The sequence below is a fragment of the Bidens hawaiensis genome, unplaced genomic scaffold, assembly GCF_021521415.1.
Source record: "Bidens hawaiensis isolate Kalapana, Puna unplaced genomic scaffold, B.hawaiensis_p1.1 tig00419441_1, whole genome shotgun sequence".
NCBI lineage: Eukaryota > Viridiplantae > Streptophyta > Magnoliopsida > Asterales > Asteraceae > Bidens > Bidens hawaiensis.
Genome location: NW_027504862.1, coordinates 241,072 through 260,616, shown reverse-complemented (window position 1 = coordinate 260,616; position 19,545 = coordinate 241,072). Strand labels below are relative to the sequence as shown.

At 36.4% G+C, this 19,545-nt stretch overlaps 2 protein-coding genes and 1 pseudogene across 2 annotated transcripts; 1 reads left to right on the top strand and 2 right to left on the bottom strand.

Annotated features, from left to right (window-relative positions):
* LOC143608839 (mitochondrial fission protein ELM1-like) lies at positions 1-7,624 on the bottom strand. Its single transcript, XM_077083766.1, has 10 exons — positions 7,098-7,624; positions 3,767-4,005; positions 2,968-3,064; positions 2,685-2,834; positions 2,421-2,547; positions 1,714-1,826; positions 1,525-1,588; positions 1,029-1,122; positions 839-947; positions 1-185 (listed from the first exon to the last, which is right to left on the bottom strand). Exons 1-10 carry the CDS (start codon positions 7,281-7,283, stop codon positions 84-86), a joined length of 1,281 nt encoding a protein of 426 aa, XP_076939881.1. The 5' UTR covers positions 7,284-7,624; the 3' UTR covers positions 1-83.
* Positions 7,625-9,534: 1,910 nt separating this feature from the next.
* On the bottom strand, positions 9,535-13,510 carry LOC143608840 (vesicle-associated membrane protein 714-like). The gene is made up of 4 exons (XM_077083767.1): positions 13,242-13,510; positions 12,394-12,584; positions 10,890-11,053; positions 9,535-9,830 (listed from the first exon to the last, which is right to left on the bottom strand). Exons 1-4 carry the CDS (start codon positions 13,456-13,458, stop codon positions 9,740-9,742), a joined length of 663 nt encoding a protein of 220 aa, XP_076939882.1. The 5' UTR covers positions 13,459-13,510; the 3' UTR covers positions 9,535-9,739.
* A 2,378-nt stretch (positions 13,511-15,888) lies between these two features.
* LOC143608860 (uncharacterized) lies at positions 15,889-17,235 on the top strand (annotated as a pseudogene).
* The last annotated feature ends 2,310 nt before the right edge of the window (positions 17,236-19,545 follow it).

Below are 19,545 nucleotides of genomic sequence, written 5' to 3'. Positions count from 1 at the left end.
CAGAATCTTGGGACACATGTGGTTGATAAATCAGCAAGATGCTGCAGATTAAGCAAAACATAAAGATAATTTGAAGAGTTTTCTTATGGCCGCAATCTCCATCCTCGGTCAGCAAGTGCTTCATGTACACGGTTTGCTACATCTGCGGTGTCATTTAAAGGAGGGTAACTCCAGCTTTCTGACATCTGCAAGGTTTCACATGTGAAATTGGGTTAATTATGTCTAGAGTTGTTCACAAACTGAGCTCGAGCTGAATCACAGGCTCGAGCTCAAAAGTATAGGAATGTTGTATGTTACTGACATGTAGGGTGTAAGAGCTCGTGAGCCACGAGAGATTGGCTCACTTAAAGCTCGATTCGAGCTGAGCTCAAACAAGCCCGAGTTGCACATACCGAGTTTTGGCTAGACTCATGAGCCTATACAAGTCCAATATATACAAAGATATAGTACTTTTAATCTTAGAAAATAAATATAACTAAATAATATATACTTCGTTATATGTAATATTAAAAGTATAAATAACTATATAGTATATACGTATATATAAAAATAGTAGCATTTAATAAATACCACATTTCAAATGAGAACATGCAAATAAACTTGTAGAATGTATTTGTTGTAAGAGCGATTTTAGCAACCTTGGACATCTGATGGTTGTTTAAACAAAGTATATCTACACAAAATGCACTAGAAAGCGATGAGCTTTTAATTAAAAGTTTTTACTTTTTTTCAGAAGAATAATAGTTTGTTTGCAATATAAGGCAATATAACATGTTCTGAAAAATCAAATCAGTTAATCATCAAAGGTGAACATGGTGCATGCTTATATGAAACTTACATCCTCAAGGCCTGTAAATGGCCGGACCAGACCTCTCTCCCTTAAAGTTTTATGAAATTCACCGATTTTCCATTTACACCGTTCAGCTCCGACCACGTATACAGGTTTCCTGAAAAAAATGCAAAAATAGGATGTTACATATATGACAGAGAACATAGTTTAATTTGTTTACATTCCATTTAATGCATACCCAGTACTGCAGGCTTCACTCAACATGCTGACTGAATCGGCTGTGACAATGAAAGCATCTGCCCAAGCTAGATGTCCCATGTGTGGATTCGGTTCTACATTGACAATACACAAAACCTTAAAAACTGTTAAAGCACAACATAGGCAAAACAGATCAAATTCATTGAAATTTAATAAAAGTGGAAAGATGTGACGGTCAGCCCAAACAGATAGATATCATATAAGCCCATTCAAAATACTTGAAGTTTGATATTTACACATTTCATTATATACAATTTATGATACGACCATTATATGCTTCTCTTTCTCCTCACACTCCAAACTCTCATATACTAGAGCAAATTTAAAAGGAAAGGTATATATGCCATCAATTTGAAAATGGGTGTATTTGATATTATGATTTCTTATTGGGTAAATATGATATTATACCAAGTTTTGATTGCATATGAAATTAATCAAATATCCTTTCATAAATAGTACTGATCAACTGAGATTACCTTCACCATCATATATATAAATTTTTGGATCGTCTCCAAGTTCTTTCCGCACAAAATTAGCAACCTAATTATATATAAAGCATAGCATAAGCCCACAATAATAAATTAATATTTCAGATAATAAAAAACGTTTTGCAGAAACAGTTATTGAGCTATAGATATGCTATAATGGCATAGTATATATAGTACCTTAGCTGGAGTCCTCCTTGAGAAAGAAATTCTTACACTTCCACAGCTATCAAGAACACCACGCAAATAGTTTGTTAACTGCTTTGAAAGATCTATACCATATTTACAATGACCTGTACAAAACCCCATTATTCTTATCTGTAGTTACTTGAAATTGTATAAAACATTAAAAGCAGCGCAAGAATGTGAAATTTCCACCAGTTAATACAAAAATGCAACTACGAATGAAAGTATTTCAAACTCGACCATGTTAATAAGTAATAACAGCTAAACTGTAGAAATAAATTATTGAGGACCGAACTGGTATTTCAAGCAGACTTAGGCCTGTCAATTAACTTTTTAGGCTTAAAACGTTCACATTTCACTTTTATTTGGTTTTAACTCAACTATGTTTGTTCATCTATGTCCAGTTACGTCCGTTCATTTACGTTTATAAACCGTTCGTTTAAACTATCAACAAACAAATATAAGCAAACACAAACAAGCTCATTTTCTTAGCGAACAAATACAAGCAAGAAAACCATGGTCACTTAATGTCCGTGTTTGATCGATTATTCAGTTAAAGTAAACGAACACACACGAACATGCACCGTTCATGTTTGTTCGCTTCATTTACAAGCCTAAGCAGACTCATGACCATTGCAATAAAAAAAACAAATTGACGAAAAAATTTCTATTAAATAGATATAAAAATACAAAATACTTACTTGTAGGCCCCCCAATATTAACCACAATTGAGGGTTTGGGCAAAGGTGCAAACTCATCATGCCAAGTAATCGCTGCACTGCGAAGTGCAGCAAAATCAACTTGATGCAAAGCTCCCACAGTAAGAACCTGATAAAATAAATAAAAAAATATGCCAAAAAGGCTGGCTAGGTCATCCTGTACAAAAAGCGACCCATTTCAACATTTCACCCGGTACCCAACCCACCCATCTTGCCACTTCTACTATTTGTGATTGAGATGCGTACCACGTTCTTGCTAGGTGGCTCGTTAGGAGTTATATACTTGCGGAAAAGCCTAGGAACCTGCTCTTGTGCATTAGCTGTCAGAGCATAATAATCATGTTGAGGAGCAACCACCAAGTCAAACCTATTCAGTTGTGTTCGTGGATGTTGAATCTGAAACCAATTTTTCAAAAGTCATAATCTAACCAGATAAACTAATGCTAATTGCAGTGTTTAGCACAGATGAAAAAAAATGCTTATTGGACAGACATATCAAAGCAACCAGATATAAAAAGTTGAAACTTACCTGAACAACAAACACATTTTCAGATGCTAGTTTTTTTATAGAGCTTGCAATCGATATGGTGTCTCTGCCACATGCTACCACCAATAAAGGCCCGTCCCTAGAAAAATCAATAAAATAAAAATACATGCAAAAATTAAATTTATCATGAGCTATAGAAAATTGAGCATAATACACACACACATGTATAGGGAGAGGTTCATTACAAAAGACTAAATCATTGCAAGAACAAAAGCAACAAATCCCAATCGTTTTAACTTTTTCTATCATTGTCTATCAAAGGTTTATATATTTTAAAACTGTTTAGCTCTTACATACACTTGTCTATGTTATATACGTAAAACAAAACCATTAAACTAATTTGTGCATATTTTTTTCACTTTTAAATGCTTGCCAACACATATGTAGGTATGTGTAGGAAGTATACCTACAAATGATATGATTACGCATAGCCTAAACATGTGTAGGTTCTATAAATAAATGAACTTTGTATATGTATTTTTTTATAATGTTAAAAGAGATGAATAAACGTTGCATTTTAAACATTTTCTGGTATGTTAAAATGTTTTACAACTGAAAATATAAATGATTTATTTTTTTTCTATCTGTTAAAATATGTCTTCTGTGTGTGCGCGTGTGTATTAACATGCTCTATATTCTAACTTCTATTCATCATTCGACAACTGAACCAGATAGTCACGTGCAAGGACTTCATTCAGTTATTGATAACTAGGTTTTGAAGTAATATTATAGAAGACACATATATACAGTAGGTAATCTTGAAAAAAAAGAAACAACTTACTTCTCAGCAGTTCCCTTTGCCATTTTTACTATTGACTTCACATCAGCTTCAAGTACAGATGATAAACCTACACTACCACCATTTTCTCCAGTTAAAGATTGAACTCTGCCTCCTTTGCTTGTAAGTAGAACTTGTGAATAACCATAAATCAGTCTGATAATGTAATAGATCTGTTTATGGAGTGAAACTGGGAGCCAGAGCAGATACTCATTTATTCCTCCTCTTGGCCTCGTAACACGCTGCATGCATTTTGCCAGAAGAACACAAGATGAACAAATTTCCATAGACAAGATGCTGCATTACAACATATTACGCTAAAATGACATTAAAGTTGCATACGAACGAATATGAATACAAACAGATCAGTTAATGATTATTGCAATGACCCAAGTTTTTATTTGCCTAATAATCCTTATATGAAGCAAATTCAACTTTGAATGGCTTAACTAGAGTGTTTCTTCTACCTCTGTTAGATTTGTTGTTTAATTCAGTTTCAGATATGCTCCATCTGCAGTTCATGTGTCACTTAGGGTTTCTACATATTTTTAAATCTGCTTCTGCGAGTAATTTTTGCATATACTATTTTTCTTCTTTGCAACTCTTTTACATGTTTCTTCTGTATAGCATGATTTTTGCACAACCCATAAGTAAAAGTTTAGGTATGATGGATGGGAAGAATTACTAAACAAAAAGTTGAACGTGTAACTGAAACAAAAATAAGAATGAGTAAAAGATGAAGGACAAATAATTAAGAATGATTTAATCAACTGCCCGGAATTCAAAAAACAAAGAAAGGTGAAAAAGACAAATACAGCTCTCTTGAAACATGTTCAAAAGAAACAAGAATTTGTATGTGTGGTTCCTCTGAAGTCTGAATTGGGTCTTTTCTCTTTTAACCATCAAACCATCTACACACACCCCCTTTTAACAACTAGGTTTAGCCCCTAACTAATGCCAAGCCATACAACTCATACAAGTATGCAATCCATTCACATGTAAACAGCATCACCTATAGTAACAAATCTTACTCTGATTTCTAAACTCAAAAGAACAACATCAAGAAAGCATTCATTCATCTGTCTTCAACAATTTCTCACAAAACATATATACCTAGGACTTTGAATCTAAATATTTATCCAAATTTCTTCAGTCTAAAGGCATGTGAGCAGCCTAGAACATGTTTGCTTAAAAGATAAAGTCGTTGATCATATCACTAAAAATACTCCATTGATTCATTACATTATCACTAAAGAATGATCTCGTAATTTTAAAAAGTGTAATATTTCAGCCAGATACCTTTCTACTCAAAACAATTCACCACCATAAAGAAAATTAACTTTGTAATCACCATAACAGGCCGCTGCTAACGCATAAAATATGTCTAGTGATCAAGAAACAAAAGCCTACAAGCAAGTCATGTTCAACCAACCATTGAGACAGAACCTCCTTTATGATAACAAATTCATCTGAATGGTCTAAAAAATAAAATCGACATTACATCACTCCCTTAATCACAATTTGAAGAATTGAGCTTTCCCTTAGATCAAACTTATTAACCATATGCAAAACTAATATCAGTTGATCTACCCACTTGAGACCCCACATAAACCGTAGACACCTCTTATAGACTTGTCAACAAACAATAAAACAAATCTAACACCATCAATATTCCATATACTAAACGTATAAAATTTCACCAGTCAAATAATCCTTAACCAATATAATTGGCTTTTGAAGTCCACTAACACATCTGTTTAAGCTATATACTGAACGATTACACTTATAGCTTCACATACATCCAAATATTTACAACTATTTCAAACAGAATAAACACTAAACAAAAGGTTAACACATCTGCTGTGTAACTGACAAGAACTAAAACAAAAATAAGAAGAAAGGTGAAAGAAAAAAATATAGAACGAAGTAATAAAAATGACTTAATTACATTTCCAGAGTTCAAGAATCAACGAGAGATGAAAGAACAATTACACCTGTCTTCAAACATGTTGAAATGTAACAAAAAATTGTATGCACATTTACACTGAAATGGATCTTTCCACTCTTACCCCCCCCCCCCTCTTTTTTTTTTTGACAAACAGGTTTAGCCCCTAACTAATTCAAAGCCCAAGCCATTAAACTCATTCAAGTATGCAATATACTTATATGCAAACATTACCTATAGCTACAAAATGTATTATAATTTCTAAAAGAAAAAGAATCCCATCAAGAAAGCATTTATCCACCTGTCTTCAACAATTCCTCATTGTACATATATACCTAGGACTTTGAGTCTTACTATTTATTCAGGTTTACGCAGTCTGAAGGCATGTGAACAGCATACAACATGTTGGATTGAAAGATAAGGTGGCAAGAAATACTGAAAGCCCGTTGATCATTATCACTATTCAGAAAAGTGCAATATTCCAGCCACACAGCTAGGTGCCTTTCTACCCGAAACTTTGTAGTTACCATAATACAAATCCTACAAAACTTTCTAAACTGAGTTACACTCACAAATTGCACTACAGAATATTTATTCACTATAACTAAGCCGGTTAACCGTTAAGGAAGTTGGACGCTGAGAGTTTTTCAGATTCGCAACAGGCTGCTGCTAAGTGCTAATGCATAAACTATGTCCAACGGTCAACAAAAAAAATGCCCACAACTCTACCAGCAACTCATTTTCAAATAACCATGGAGACAGAACCTCCCTTATTATAAAATGTTCCTCCAAATAGTCTGAAACAATAAAATCAGAATTACATGTCTCTTAGTCCAATTTGATGAGTTAAACTTTCCTCTTTTTTTAAACCAAACTTACTATCCATATGCAAAAGTAATGTCAGTGAAGAATCTACCCACTTTGAGACCTCACATAAACCCTAGAAACCTTTAATAAACTTACCAACAAACAATACAACAAGATCAACACCATCATTATTCCAAACACCATCCCTTCTACACAGATTCATATCAACTTAAAAGATTGAAATTAGGTCTATATATATATCTCCATTCAGTAAAACAACTGAGTTTCCTTCCACAACCTAAATTTTACAACTCAGATAATCCTAAACCTAATTAAACTATCTTCTAAACTCCACTAACACATCTGTTCAACCTACACACTAAACAATTACACTTACACCTTCACATATACATCCACAAACTAACAAACAATTTCACAACTCAAATAATCCTAAACCTACTTAAACTATCTTCTAAACTCCACTAACACATCTATTCAACCTACACACCAAAAAATTACACTTATACACTTCACATACATCCAAAAATTAACAAAAACTTCAAACAGAAAACCACAACTTACATAAAGAGTCTGTTTTTCGGATAATCCAAGCGCTCTAACTAACCCGACGCTCTGATTCTCCGACGCGGGAAAACCGTTACCGATAATAACAGCGCGCTTGACGACACCGTAAACGCCGCCTTCGAAGATGTCCGGTACGCCTCTCGGTGGACTGCCAGGTGGTTCCGGAAGCCTGATTGGCTTCATCTGTGTATATCCGAATCGATCGTATGCTACTGAATCTGAAGTCTGAACTGTATAAAAATGGTTACGGACTTGCGTAGGAGGTTTGATATTTGTTAACCGCACGACAATCGCGACTCAGTGGCTTTATTGAAGGAGTTGGCGAGTCGTGACTCGGCTACGCAACGGCGAGTTCAGATTTGTTTTTAAGAGTTTTATGAAATGTACCCCTGTAGTTTGTTCGATGAGAAAGTTTACCCCCGTAGTTTCTATTTGTAAAATTGAGTGTTTCCGGAATACCCGTGCAGGGCCTTTACTAGTACCCTTAGCCATGTACTCAGTATCGATATTGGTACTATGAATTTAGGAATTCAGTATTCAGTACTTACGAGTGTGGATATAGGTATTTCGGTACCCGTTTGGACAGGGTCGTTCATGAGAATCCTTAAATATTTTGGGGCCTAGGGCGAGTTAAAAAAAATTGTCCGCTAAAATATAAACTCAATTACTCTAATATAATTCTGATAAAAATAAACAAAATACAAGTATTATAGCAAAATGATCTAATTTAAATGCTTAAACGAATCATGAACCTTTTATAGCATTATGGGAAGCAAGGGTCTCGATCAAGTGGGTATGTTGGTACTCGGTACCCCTATTATATTATGGTTTACTTTGCTATTATGGTTTAAACGAATCATGAACCTTTTCTAGCATGAACCTTCTTGTTTAGGCGTACTACACTGATACGTTAAGGCTGAATTCTCCAATTGACGGGTTAGTGTGAGCTTATTCATGCAGTTATGCACTATTCGAATACGAATCCATTTTCTGAAAGATCCTTGCTTTCATGCTTTGATGGGTCTCCGAGATCCTTTCGTAAGTTTTATGGAGTATACCCATGTACTTTGTTCGATGAGAAATTTTAGCTATGTAGTTCCTATTTGTGAACAATAAACCCAAACTTTTTATAAAAATGTTTAGGCGTTTTTGCAAGTTGTAAATTTATATATTACGAATTGATGAGATATGAAATAAATTAAGCAGAATTAAGTAGGTCAGACTTATAGAATTATGAAACGTAACAATGGATAGCTAGCTAATTATTTATTACGCGTAGATTAAGTTTTAGTTAAAGCTAACTTTTTGGTGTGTTTTTGTGATGTTATGTTGTTGTGGTTTAATAACTTCTTCCTTTTTTATTTTTTATTTTAGCTTTGGTACATGCAAGTTTGGTTTGGTTATGGGCTAACAGTTAAAATCAAGTCTATAAAGAATATAAAGAATGTTTAAGCTTTAAGATTTTACAGTTTTGGACCTTTTGGTTATAAATAGTTAGATTGTTTTATATCCATGCGTGTTTTTACGCAAGGAAAGTGAAAACTCATTTCCATTAATAGATCAAGTATGGTTTTGACATAAATAAAAAAGGGACGTAAAACTCATATCCATTCCCACTTTGGTAGGTGATAAAGTGTTTACTGTTTAGGTTGTAGAATAAGCGGCCTAGGAATCCTTGTAGGGTGGAATATTTAGTCGTTCAAAAGAAATCGTTAATTGTAAAGGAGAAAGAGCAAAGTTATATACTTGTTGTAATTGTAACAAACCATTTTCAATATATATGATATATTATTCATCGAAATCCAAGGGTATTCAAGTGTTGAATAAACCTTTGCCATTGTGGGTTCAAATTCCATGGTTAACATATAGGTATGATTTTAGATGTAGGTTTAGTCATTTTGTAGAAAGTGTGAATTATCGTTCTAAAAAATTTATATACACACATCAAACTCACATCATAAAACTCCATTATAAGAAAGAAAAAAAACAAAACCATACCATAAATTTCTCAAACGATATGCTTTGTGTGAAGTGTGAACATTCAGTATTCCCTTTATTATTATTATATTTTAATAAAGTTTATTTGTCAAGATAATTCTACAAAGTTTCTTAAGCATAACCACCTAGAGTATCAACCTCAATTATCAGCTTAAACTCTTTAAGTGGTCTTACATTTTCATGTGCTTAGCGTGTTTGTGAAACAGAAGATGATTAGACCGCATAAAATCATCTATTAACAAGAACGTAAACCGTGCAACAATACCGGGATTGAACCTGAAACTCTGTTTTGCACTTCACATCCCCAATGCTAAGCGACATTGTGGGGACCTTTAACTCACCCAAAATAACTCATTTGCCAACAATAACAATTCCAACCCAACCCGTTATTATAGATAAAGGGATCACATACAATCACATTTAGACAGCAGCAGTATTAAGCTGAAAGTTTAAACATTAACACTACTAAATATGTATATAATTTACAAGACATAAAGAAGGGTAATACATAGATGATAGCTCGATGTTAAGGACCAACACAAATGGTTTCACAAGACTGAAAACCGATATGCAAAACTCATGTACACAATCTCAACAAACCCAACTTAACATGTAATAACCAATACCTTAAGTGAAACAAGTTATGATCTGCAGGACGGTAGAGTGATGCCTCCACAACAAGCGGCGACTATTATGTACAGCAATAGAAATATCAAGCATGTCAACAGAGCCCTGCGATGCAAGAAGAATAAAAATTAAAAAACAAATAAAAATTGTCAAAGAGATGCAAAGCTAACAGTCATATATATCAAACTTTTTAACAATGTATTATTATTCGCGTATAGAATGTATGATACATGACCAATATTAGAATATGAGAGCTTGGAGTGTAAGGACTAAACAAGATATAAAAGAGTATCATGATCATTATATAAAGGTAAAAATTGTATCTAATGAAATCATTAAGCTTGAATTTTTTAAGTCTTTTGAATGTGTTTACTGGATATTAACTTTTTCTGGTTGGATACCATAATATCATGTAAGTTTTCAAGGGGTATATGTGTGGATTAATTAAGCCAAAGCTGTTTTCAAGGGGTATATGTGTGTATTAACTAAGCCAAAGCTATTATTGGTTTCTCACTTGATTGATTAAGTACACATGCAATCTATGGCTAACATCTACAAACATAATAATTCTAAATATGGTAAGACGCAATTTATGACTTAATACATGCTGGCCTAGAATCGAACACAAAAGAAAAATCGCAGTAATACAAGTTTGTCCAAGCACTGATCCAACCCCTTTGTATTATAAGATAAAACAACGATTAAAGTGCCCCCATTACATAGATTTTGACCCACTATTTAAAATAGACCCGAACTTGGAGAATAAGAAACCTACATTGACCCAAATAGGAACCTGAAAAAAAAAACAATATCAAAATCCTAAAATAGGGGTTCTAAAATAAAATTCCATAGATATACAAACCCAAAATAAACTAAAAATCAAAAACTAATTCTAAAAGATTCTTAACCCAAATCAACTCCATCCAAGATTCTGACCCATTTCACATGTGATCCCAAGCGATTAAGTCTAACAATATACAATTACATTTTCAAGATTAAAGCATATATATACCCGTTTTGACAGACATAATTTTCCTATTAGATACTCGTTGTTTAAAGTACATAGCTAGAAGAGGTCCAGAGGAGACACTTCAGTTAGCAATAACAAAAGGATCTCCTAGAATTTAGATTATCCCATTGGGAAGACAAACATTATTTACTTACAGTAGCTTTGCGTTTTTCATCCAAAGAGCTCTGCGAAGTCGCTTTGATTGTTTCCTAAAATGAAAAGCACTGTCTTGCATTGTTGAAGTTTTATCAACAAGAAGCTCAATACGGTCACCTCTGTCTAAGATCTTCTCAATGTTATCCACCATGATGGTGTGTACCTATATGCAGAAATGTAAAAACTTTAAAGATACTCGTTGTTACAATTAAAAGCTTTAAAGATATCATAAACCAAAAAGAATGAAAAAAAAACAGCTTAGAGGCACAAGCTGAACAAATCAAACGCGTTGGATTAAAACTGTCATCACTTGGTGAGAAGATAAAAAATGGATGACCAGAAATGCATTTTGTCTGAAATACTTGAATATAAGTAATTAGGGTGTTGAGTGTGATATCAGCAGCTACTTTTTGAATATAACACTTGCAGTTTAGAAAGTAATAGAAGCATTATGCATTAAGTAATAAACACTTTCGGAAAGTTTCGACCCATTTGACTTGTTTACCGTCAAGCCCATCTTTTTATCAGAAATGCCAAGCATAACTCTGCGGTCACTGTTAATATGCAACTTAAAATCTTTTTTTATCCAATTTATGGTAAAGTATATATATTTACAAAAACAAATATGAATTGGGTATTAACCATAACCGTAAAGGCTTCCTTTTTTTTTTCAAAAATAATCGTGCATAATGGTTGTTCACGAAAACCCTAAAAGCTATGGTTAGCATTGTCTTTTTGTTTTCTTATCTGTTTGACCCATTAAGGTTGAAAAACATAACCCAAATCAACCCATCCACATGTTAATGGATCAAAATTATCACCTGTAAACAGCCTCATAGTCTACCTCACATACCATATTAAAAACATCTCTACAAAATGAAGGCGCAATAAAGAGCATGCTTCAACAAAAGTAAAATTCACAGGTTCATGAAAAGAGTACATTCAGAAATCTAGGTTTTGAAGAAAAAATAATGATTTTAGTTGTTTAAGAACTGATTGCTAATACACCCATCATAACTCATAAGCTAAAGAGATATGCGTGTTTGAAAGAGAACTTGATATCTAATATGTACATTTTATTTATCGGTGGAAGTAATAGTTATTCTTGCAAAAAAAAAAAAGAAAGAAAGAAAAAAAAAGGATCCGGGCATGAATATGACCATGTAAAGTTTATTTTAATATCTGAAGACTTAAAAGAGTGTGTGATGTTTTATATAAACTTTCCAACTTCAATCTTATCAGTTACCACAGTTTTTGTTCTTTCTCCCCTACTATCATATGTTTATAGAATTTAACAAACTTACTTTAATCAGCACTATGCATATTCACATTTGTATATTACAAAGACAATCTAAACAATTATGGAAAAATAGCTTTAACCGCATTCATAATACATCAGCAGTTTCCAAAAATGTGAGGAAGGTGGTCAAAGTATTGGTTGTATCAACTAATTTGTGTAATCAAACATTTCTAAAAGTTTAACTTGCTAGATAGAATACTTGCCTCACCAACTTCACTCCTAACACGGTTAAGTGTATCTGCACTAGGGTTACTTGAGAAAAACTCCATCTGCTGATGCAAAACCCTTGAGAATTCATCATTCATAGCATAAGCAGGTGCATATGGGGCCACCTTGCCATAGTTTTTTGTAAACCTCATTTGAATGTCCTCCAAGTACGAAAATGGTATTCTTCCTGGAAAAAGTTTTACATGTTAGTTGAAGGCTATACAAATTACTAGATCAGATAACACTGAATAAAATGAGACCAAGCTATGATATTTCGAGTTGATTATAATAAAGGTAATGAAAATATTAAAAAAAAACAAAAAAAAAACATAGAACAACAAGTAACGAACAGCCTTGTTAGCTTGAGCATGACTGATATGCAGCTGTCAACAACAAGATACCGTATCCTTAATGCATAGCAGAAGCATTTAAACAGATTCGAGTCCTAAACAAGCATTTAAAATTTGATCTTTTAATTGATAACACTAAGAAAATCCGACTTTTACTGTCATAAGGCTTCGTTATTGTAATGTCTTCATTATGAAAATTTTGACCATTTAAATTGATAAAATGTTCAAATCCATATTTTTGTAGTAGCAGTTTTCTGTACATAATAAACCATAATTATAAAAAAATTGAGGCTTTAAATCCTATACTATAGGGGCCTCAAGAATGGAGCTTTACTTGATGCACCTAATATTAAATAAATCATTCAAATTCTGCCAAAACCCTAAAAAGGTATAATAACCTAATTACAAGTATCAGTATGTATGTATGTATATGTATGTATGTATGTATGTATGTATGTATGTATGTATGTAAAGAGAAAAGGATAGATACGAACTTCCGAATGCATCGTTTGCCATACAGAGGAATGTGAGAGCATCAGATCTGAGAATATGGAAGATGTAACGATCTTGAGAGAAGCATAATCTGGATTCAACCTCCGCCGGCAACTTCTCTAGAATCCGGCGAGCAACGGCACCGGTGTTACCGGATACGGCACTGAATTCCGCCAGCACCGTCGTGCCTCTTGCCACCAGCGCGTACAGAATCGCCATTGATTTTTGCACAAATTTTGGTACAGTCGCTTTGGTTGACTATCGACTTCTGATAAATTGTTTTTAACGCCGTAAAGTTATAAAATTCTGATTAGGATATCCAAAATTGTTTTTAGGCTACGGCAGCATGAGCAATTTCGGATCGTATATTGGTACCAAATAACCGTCGGTACCGAGTCGGTATCAAAGTTTTATGTTTCGGGATCGGTACCGTTACTAGTACGGTATGGTACCAGTATTTCCCGATTTTTTACCATCAGTATCGGTACCAAGAATTCGCGATTTTCGGGATTGGTATATTCGGCACCGGTACGGTACCGAGTTCATCCCTACTCTGTGGTGAGGGGTTTTGAAGGCCCTTCCTAGCGCCACGTAGGCGCTGGAGTCTTCAAAGCCCCACCTAAAGATGTTCCTTTATGATGACGAGGCTTCGAAGCCCCTTTATTTATTTTTTTTAAACCACAAAACCTCATAAAGATCATTTACATGAAGATCACCGGCAAAACGGATTTACCAGTTAAGTCAGAGAACCCGGAGCTCCGACGACGGAGTACTGCTGAAAAAGGACATGATTCTGGCTGCCAGAAAGTGGGGTTTTCAGCCGGTGGAAAAATGACGTGATTACTGCTGAAAAAACATCCTCCATTCGGCTGCCGGAAAAAGAACGTGGTTGCGGCTGCCGAAAAAGGGCTCCAATGGAAGTTTGTTGAGGGTAAAAGGAAGAGGATGGTGAGGTTGAGGGTGGGGACCCACATTCATCAAGCAACCGCGCTGGCCGTTTGAACGCCGGGCAGCACCGCGTCCCACCACCAAGGGTGCCTCTTGGTGGTGTTGAGCACCCAACGGTGCCCGCCTTCGGCTCCAATGGCACCCCATAGCGACCCGTCTTATTGTTCCAACTATTCGTATTAAAGGGGTATTTGAAATTTTAGATATTCGAAAATTCTGATTAGGATAGTATTTTTAGGATTTTTTAACAGTTGGGATATTCAAACTATATGAAATATTAAATTTAATATTTTTAATTTTAATTTATATATTCCATATCCCTAATTTTGTATTGCCTCTAGGGTTGCTACTTTTACCTGAAACCCAACCCGAAAAAATCTATATCCGAACTCGAACTAACCCGAACCGAAAACCCCGATCCGAGAAAATACTAACCCAAAACCAAATCGAAGTAATTCGGGTTGGTTTTCGAGTTTGATTTATAAGTTTCGGGTCAACCCGAATAAACTTTTAGTTTTGAAATTAAATATATTTTTAGGTATAATAAGCTTAGTCTTAGCCACTAAAGTTATCCTAAGACCCTAACCGATTGCTGTCATTCCAACCATTATGGATCAGTTGTTTATTGTTAATATACGTTTTCTGTTTATTACTAATAGTAACCATAATCGAACAATCAAATCACGCCCGATTGAAGAAGATTATGGTTCGAGTTAGTTACTTAGAAGAATTCTTTTGAATTGTTTTATCAAGTTAGTTGGTTTATTATTTCATTATTTGCGTTATGAGGAAAGAAGAATATATTGTTTTAATTTTAGCATTGAAATTTTTTCAATTTTTTTTTTGTTTTGTTTTCTATGATACTTGAAAGCCGATTAACCCAACCCGAAAAAATTCGAACCCGAAAAACCCGTGAGAGATTTAGGTTAGGTTTCGGGTTAAGATTTAAAACTTTGAAACCCAAAGAACCCGACTTAAAAAACCCGAAACTCGAAAAATGGACCCGAAGAACACCCTTAGCTGTCTCCATCTCCAACTCTCCACTCTATGTTTCAATCTTTCTAGACTCCCCAACCACCATGAGATTCACGAGACACCGTTGTTGAGACGTCAGCCACCACGAGACACCGTCGGTGAGACGCCGGCCACCACGAGACACGCCATCGCCAAGACAACCACCACGAGACACCGTCGCTGAGATGCCGACTACCACGAGACACGCCATCGCTGAGACATCGACCACCATGAGACATAGTTGCCCGTCAACACCTCTAGCTCCAGCCCTCGTCTCACATCTTCATGAGGACCACGACCGCCGTCCGTCACCACCTTCGTCTCTCTATTCACGATAAGGAGATTGTATTACATACTGTATCACTTAGATTTATACATTACATCTAAAACAGTTTTTTTTTCTAAATTTTTGGATATCTAATTCACTATTTGATCCGATATCTGAAATTTCGGATATTCGAAGTTTAATATCCGAAATTTCGGATTCAGATAGGAAATTCACTATCCGAAAGGCCCAGATATCGGAAACTTCGAATATATGGTTTTGAACACCCTAGTGATGGGTTCAAAGATATGATCTAATTATATTTTTTTTTAGAAATCCAAAATATATACTAAATCTATATTATCTATATTACATATAGAAAACTTTTCATATTCTACCTTGAGATGCCGTAATATTGAATGTTCATTAAGAGCTCCAACGACTTTGGCAAGTATCCGACAACGTTACAATCAACCTCATGCAACTTTAATTATCACTTTACTTGGCTTAGTCATTCAGTTGCTCTCTTAATTGCCCCTTTACCGTTACAGATCTCCCTTCAAATTTGGCTACCTTCAACTCCCGGCCTATTTAATTGTAAAATCCATCGACTTTGCCTATAATCTGTCTACAGGTTAATTGACACTAAATCTGGCGAGGCTCAATCCAATAACAATGGTAGCAGGAGTCTAGCATTACTTTCACCTCAGGTAACATCAATGATGTGCGATTTTAGTTTAACAAAATTATAGGATTCATGCTTAGGGTTTTCATGTTTGTTCTGATTTGCTAATAATTTGGTTATCGGAGTTATATTTGCCCACCTTGGAAACGATTTAAGTTCATGACTATATTAGGATCCATGTATCCATTTTATTGATTTTAACTTTTGTCTCAGGTTGCATGAATTGAGGTACGCTAGGTATGGGTAACCCACTGAAAACATCGATTCAGTGCCGACATAAGATGGAGAAGATACGGAAACGGCACCGTGTTGAGATTCAACGTATTGGGAATACGCCGAATAGTCACCGGTATCCATCGGCTTGGGTTCATTTCAAGATTATGGATTCGATGGAGTTAGGGGGTTTCCGTTTCGGATACGAATAATAATCAAGGGGAAGATGATGGTGATGAAATTGAGGCTGAATTGATGTTGTACCCGAAAGGGATTAAGCAAGCAATCGCGCTCCCGCTTGATTGACAGTTTAGTGGAAATGGAAATGGGGTTCGGATTAAATTCCCCGATTCGGGTGCGCCTTTGTCAGGGATGTATAATAATAATAATATTAATACTAGATCGTTTGATGAATTTTCGCCCCCGGTGAACCCGAATTACGGGTTGAGGAACGGGTATTTAAGTGATGGTGAAAACGAGAGGAGTAATAAGAGGAAAGAGGAGGAAGTTGAGAAGGGTGATGGGAATGTGATGGATGCGATGGTGGTAGCTATTTTGAAATTAGGGGATGGGTTTGTGAAGATGGAGAGGGTGAAGATGGATATGGCGCGGGAGCTGGAGTTAATGAGGATGAAGCGGACGGAGATGATCCTTGAGTCGCAACAGAAGTTAGTGGATTCATTTTCAAAGACAGTTATGGAGAAGAATAAGAAGGCTAAGTGAATGCCTACACCAGAGTCATGAGTAAGAGTAATGTTAAGAACATGAATTTTTGTTGGATTTGTTTTTGTGTTAATAATTTGGTTTTTAATGTAGTAGTGATTAAAATTTGGGACGTTGATGTTTCTTGTGTAATGGGAATTGTAGCTTATGTTGATGTTGATCTTGAAATTAACTAATTGAATGTTTTGATTCTCATTCCCAAACAATTCTTATCGAGTTAGCTAAACTCTAGCCGAGTTGTGTTTTGGTTTTGGTTTTGGTGTGTGGCATAACTGAACTGATTTGTTTACATTCATTCATGCAGAACTTGCAATGTTTGTTAGTGTTCTGTTGACTTTCATGGTCAAATGGGCTAATAATGATATCAACAATGAATTGGAAGCAATAAGTTCAACCACAAAAGTAAAATGTGAACCTTTCAGGTTATGCTGCAAATTCAACATGTGAATTTTAGTAACCATGAAGCTAAGCTTCATTTTGATGATACACTGAAGAGGTAGGTCCCAGCAGAGCCCAGTTGGACCCGCAAGACTCACCTTGAAGAGGGACGTTTGCGCAGAAACCAACTGGATCCGCAGGACCCACCATGCTCAGAGACGTGACGTCCTTACGCGCAGTACGCAAGCTGTTCCCGCAGGAAATGCCTCCCAATGGTGAAGGACTCTGCCTGTTCCCGCAGCTGCGGATACAAGCCATCAGGGAAGGCCACCCGCGCAGCAAGGCTACACGCACAAGGCACTTAGCTCTCAATCACTCAGTGTCACCTGAAGGAATGAGCAAAGCCGGGAACAATCCCGCACAAAGGCGGGAGGGGGAATACTCCCGCCCAAAAGCCAGTCCGTACGATACGGGAAGATCTTTTGTACTGTACCTGACGAGGTATGGGCAAAAGATCTGACTAAAGATACGACAGCTTATTGACAACAGTATGGCGAGCAGCATGCTCTTGTACTGTATGTCACTATTAGCCGCTGCCTACTCACCAACTCCTGACATACCACATGCATAGCCGGCAGTTGGTGGAAAAGGAATAGTACACAGCAGGCCTGGTCACTATCAGCCGCTGCCTACCCACCAACTACCAGCAGGGCACGTGCGTAGGCCACAGTTGGTAGAACAGGAATACTATTCAGCCGGCCACACCTCCTTGGAAACCTACCTTCGGCTATAAATACCCCAAATGGTATGATCAACATATCTTATCACATTATCATCATATTATACCTGATATCTGCTCTAGCAATCTCTTAATATACATTTATATTTAAAGAGCAATCTAGTCTGATTCTCACGCCGGAGGGTGGTCACAAGGAGGAACCCCCCCCCCCTTCTCAGTGACAAGCTCACGGTGTCTGTTTTGTAGGTTATCAGAAGAACCATCTTTGCCGGGTCTAACCCCTTGTGGGAAACATCTATCTAACCCCCAGGTTACCCGTAATCTGCCCGGGGTCCGGTTAGTGTTTCTTCATTGGCGCCATCCGTGCATAAAAGCTAGAACCTCATTTCTTTTCAGTTTTTTCAAACTTCTGGAAAGATGGTTAAAGAAACTCCGGTAACCACAACCCCAGCTACTGGGGGGAATACCGGCTACACAGTCTTTACAAACACTACCCCGGTTACCCAAGCCGGGGCAAGTGAAGTAAATTTTACGAACACTACCCCAGTTACCCAAGCTGGGGCAAGTGCAGTAAATAATCGCTCACTGGGATTCACCGATACCCAGTTAGAGAAACGAACAAGACTCCCCCGCCAAACACTCGATGAAGTTAAGGCATGGGCGGAGGCACGTCAGAAGGAATTCCAAGCTGAGTTGGACGAACGCTTGCGTTCCGTCCAACAGGCTGACGAATTCGAAGAATACTTGGACGATGACTCGGAGGAATCCGACACCGACGTGAACCCTCGCCATAGGGCAAAAGGGAAGCGTAAGGAAACGGACTCCCAACCGAGAAGGCGTTTTGGAGAAGCCTTCAAACCAAAAAACACAGGTGGAAGTCCACGTGACTTCTCCAAAACATTCAGACCAACTGTGGCAAATGCGGGAACGTCCAAATTTGCAAGGGACATTGCGGAAGCAATCGCCCCGAAAAGTGCCAAACAGATGTCCAACATCGGCACCTACAATGGTATACCTGATCCAGACGATCATTTGAACAGGTTCATAGCGGGGGCAACCGTCAGTAGTTGGACGGAACCTACGTGGTGTTACATGTTCCAAATGACGCTTGTTGGGGCTGCTAGAGCGTGGTTCGATCGTCTACCGGTCAACCACATCTACGACTGGGCAGACTTCCAACAGAAGTTTAGCCAACACTTCAGCCAACAACGAAAGTATACCGAAGAGCAATGGACAATCCTCAAATGCATTCGAGAGGAAGATGAATCTTTACTAGACTTCATCACTCGCTTCAACTCAAAGAAGCTAAGTCTGGGTAATATCAGCGAAGATCTTGTTCGC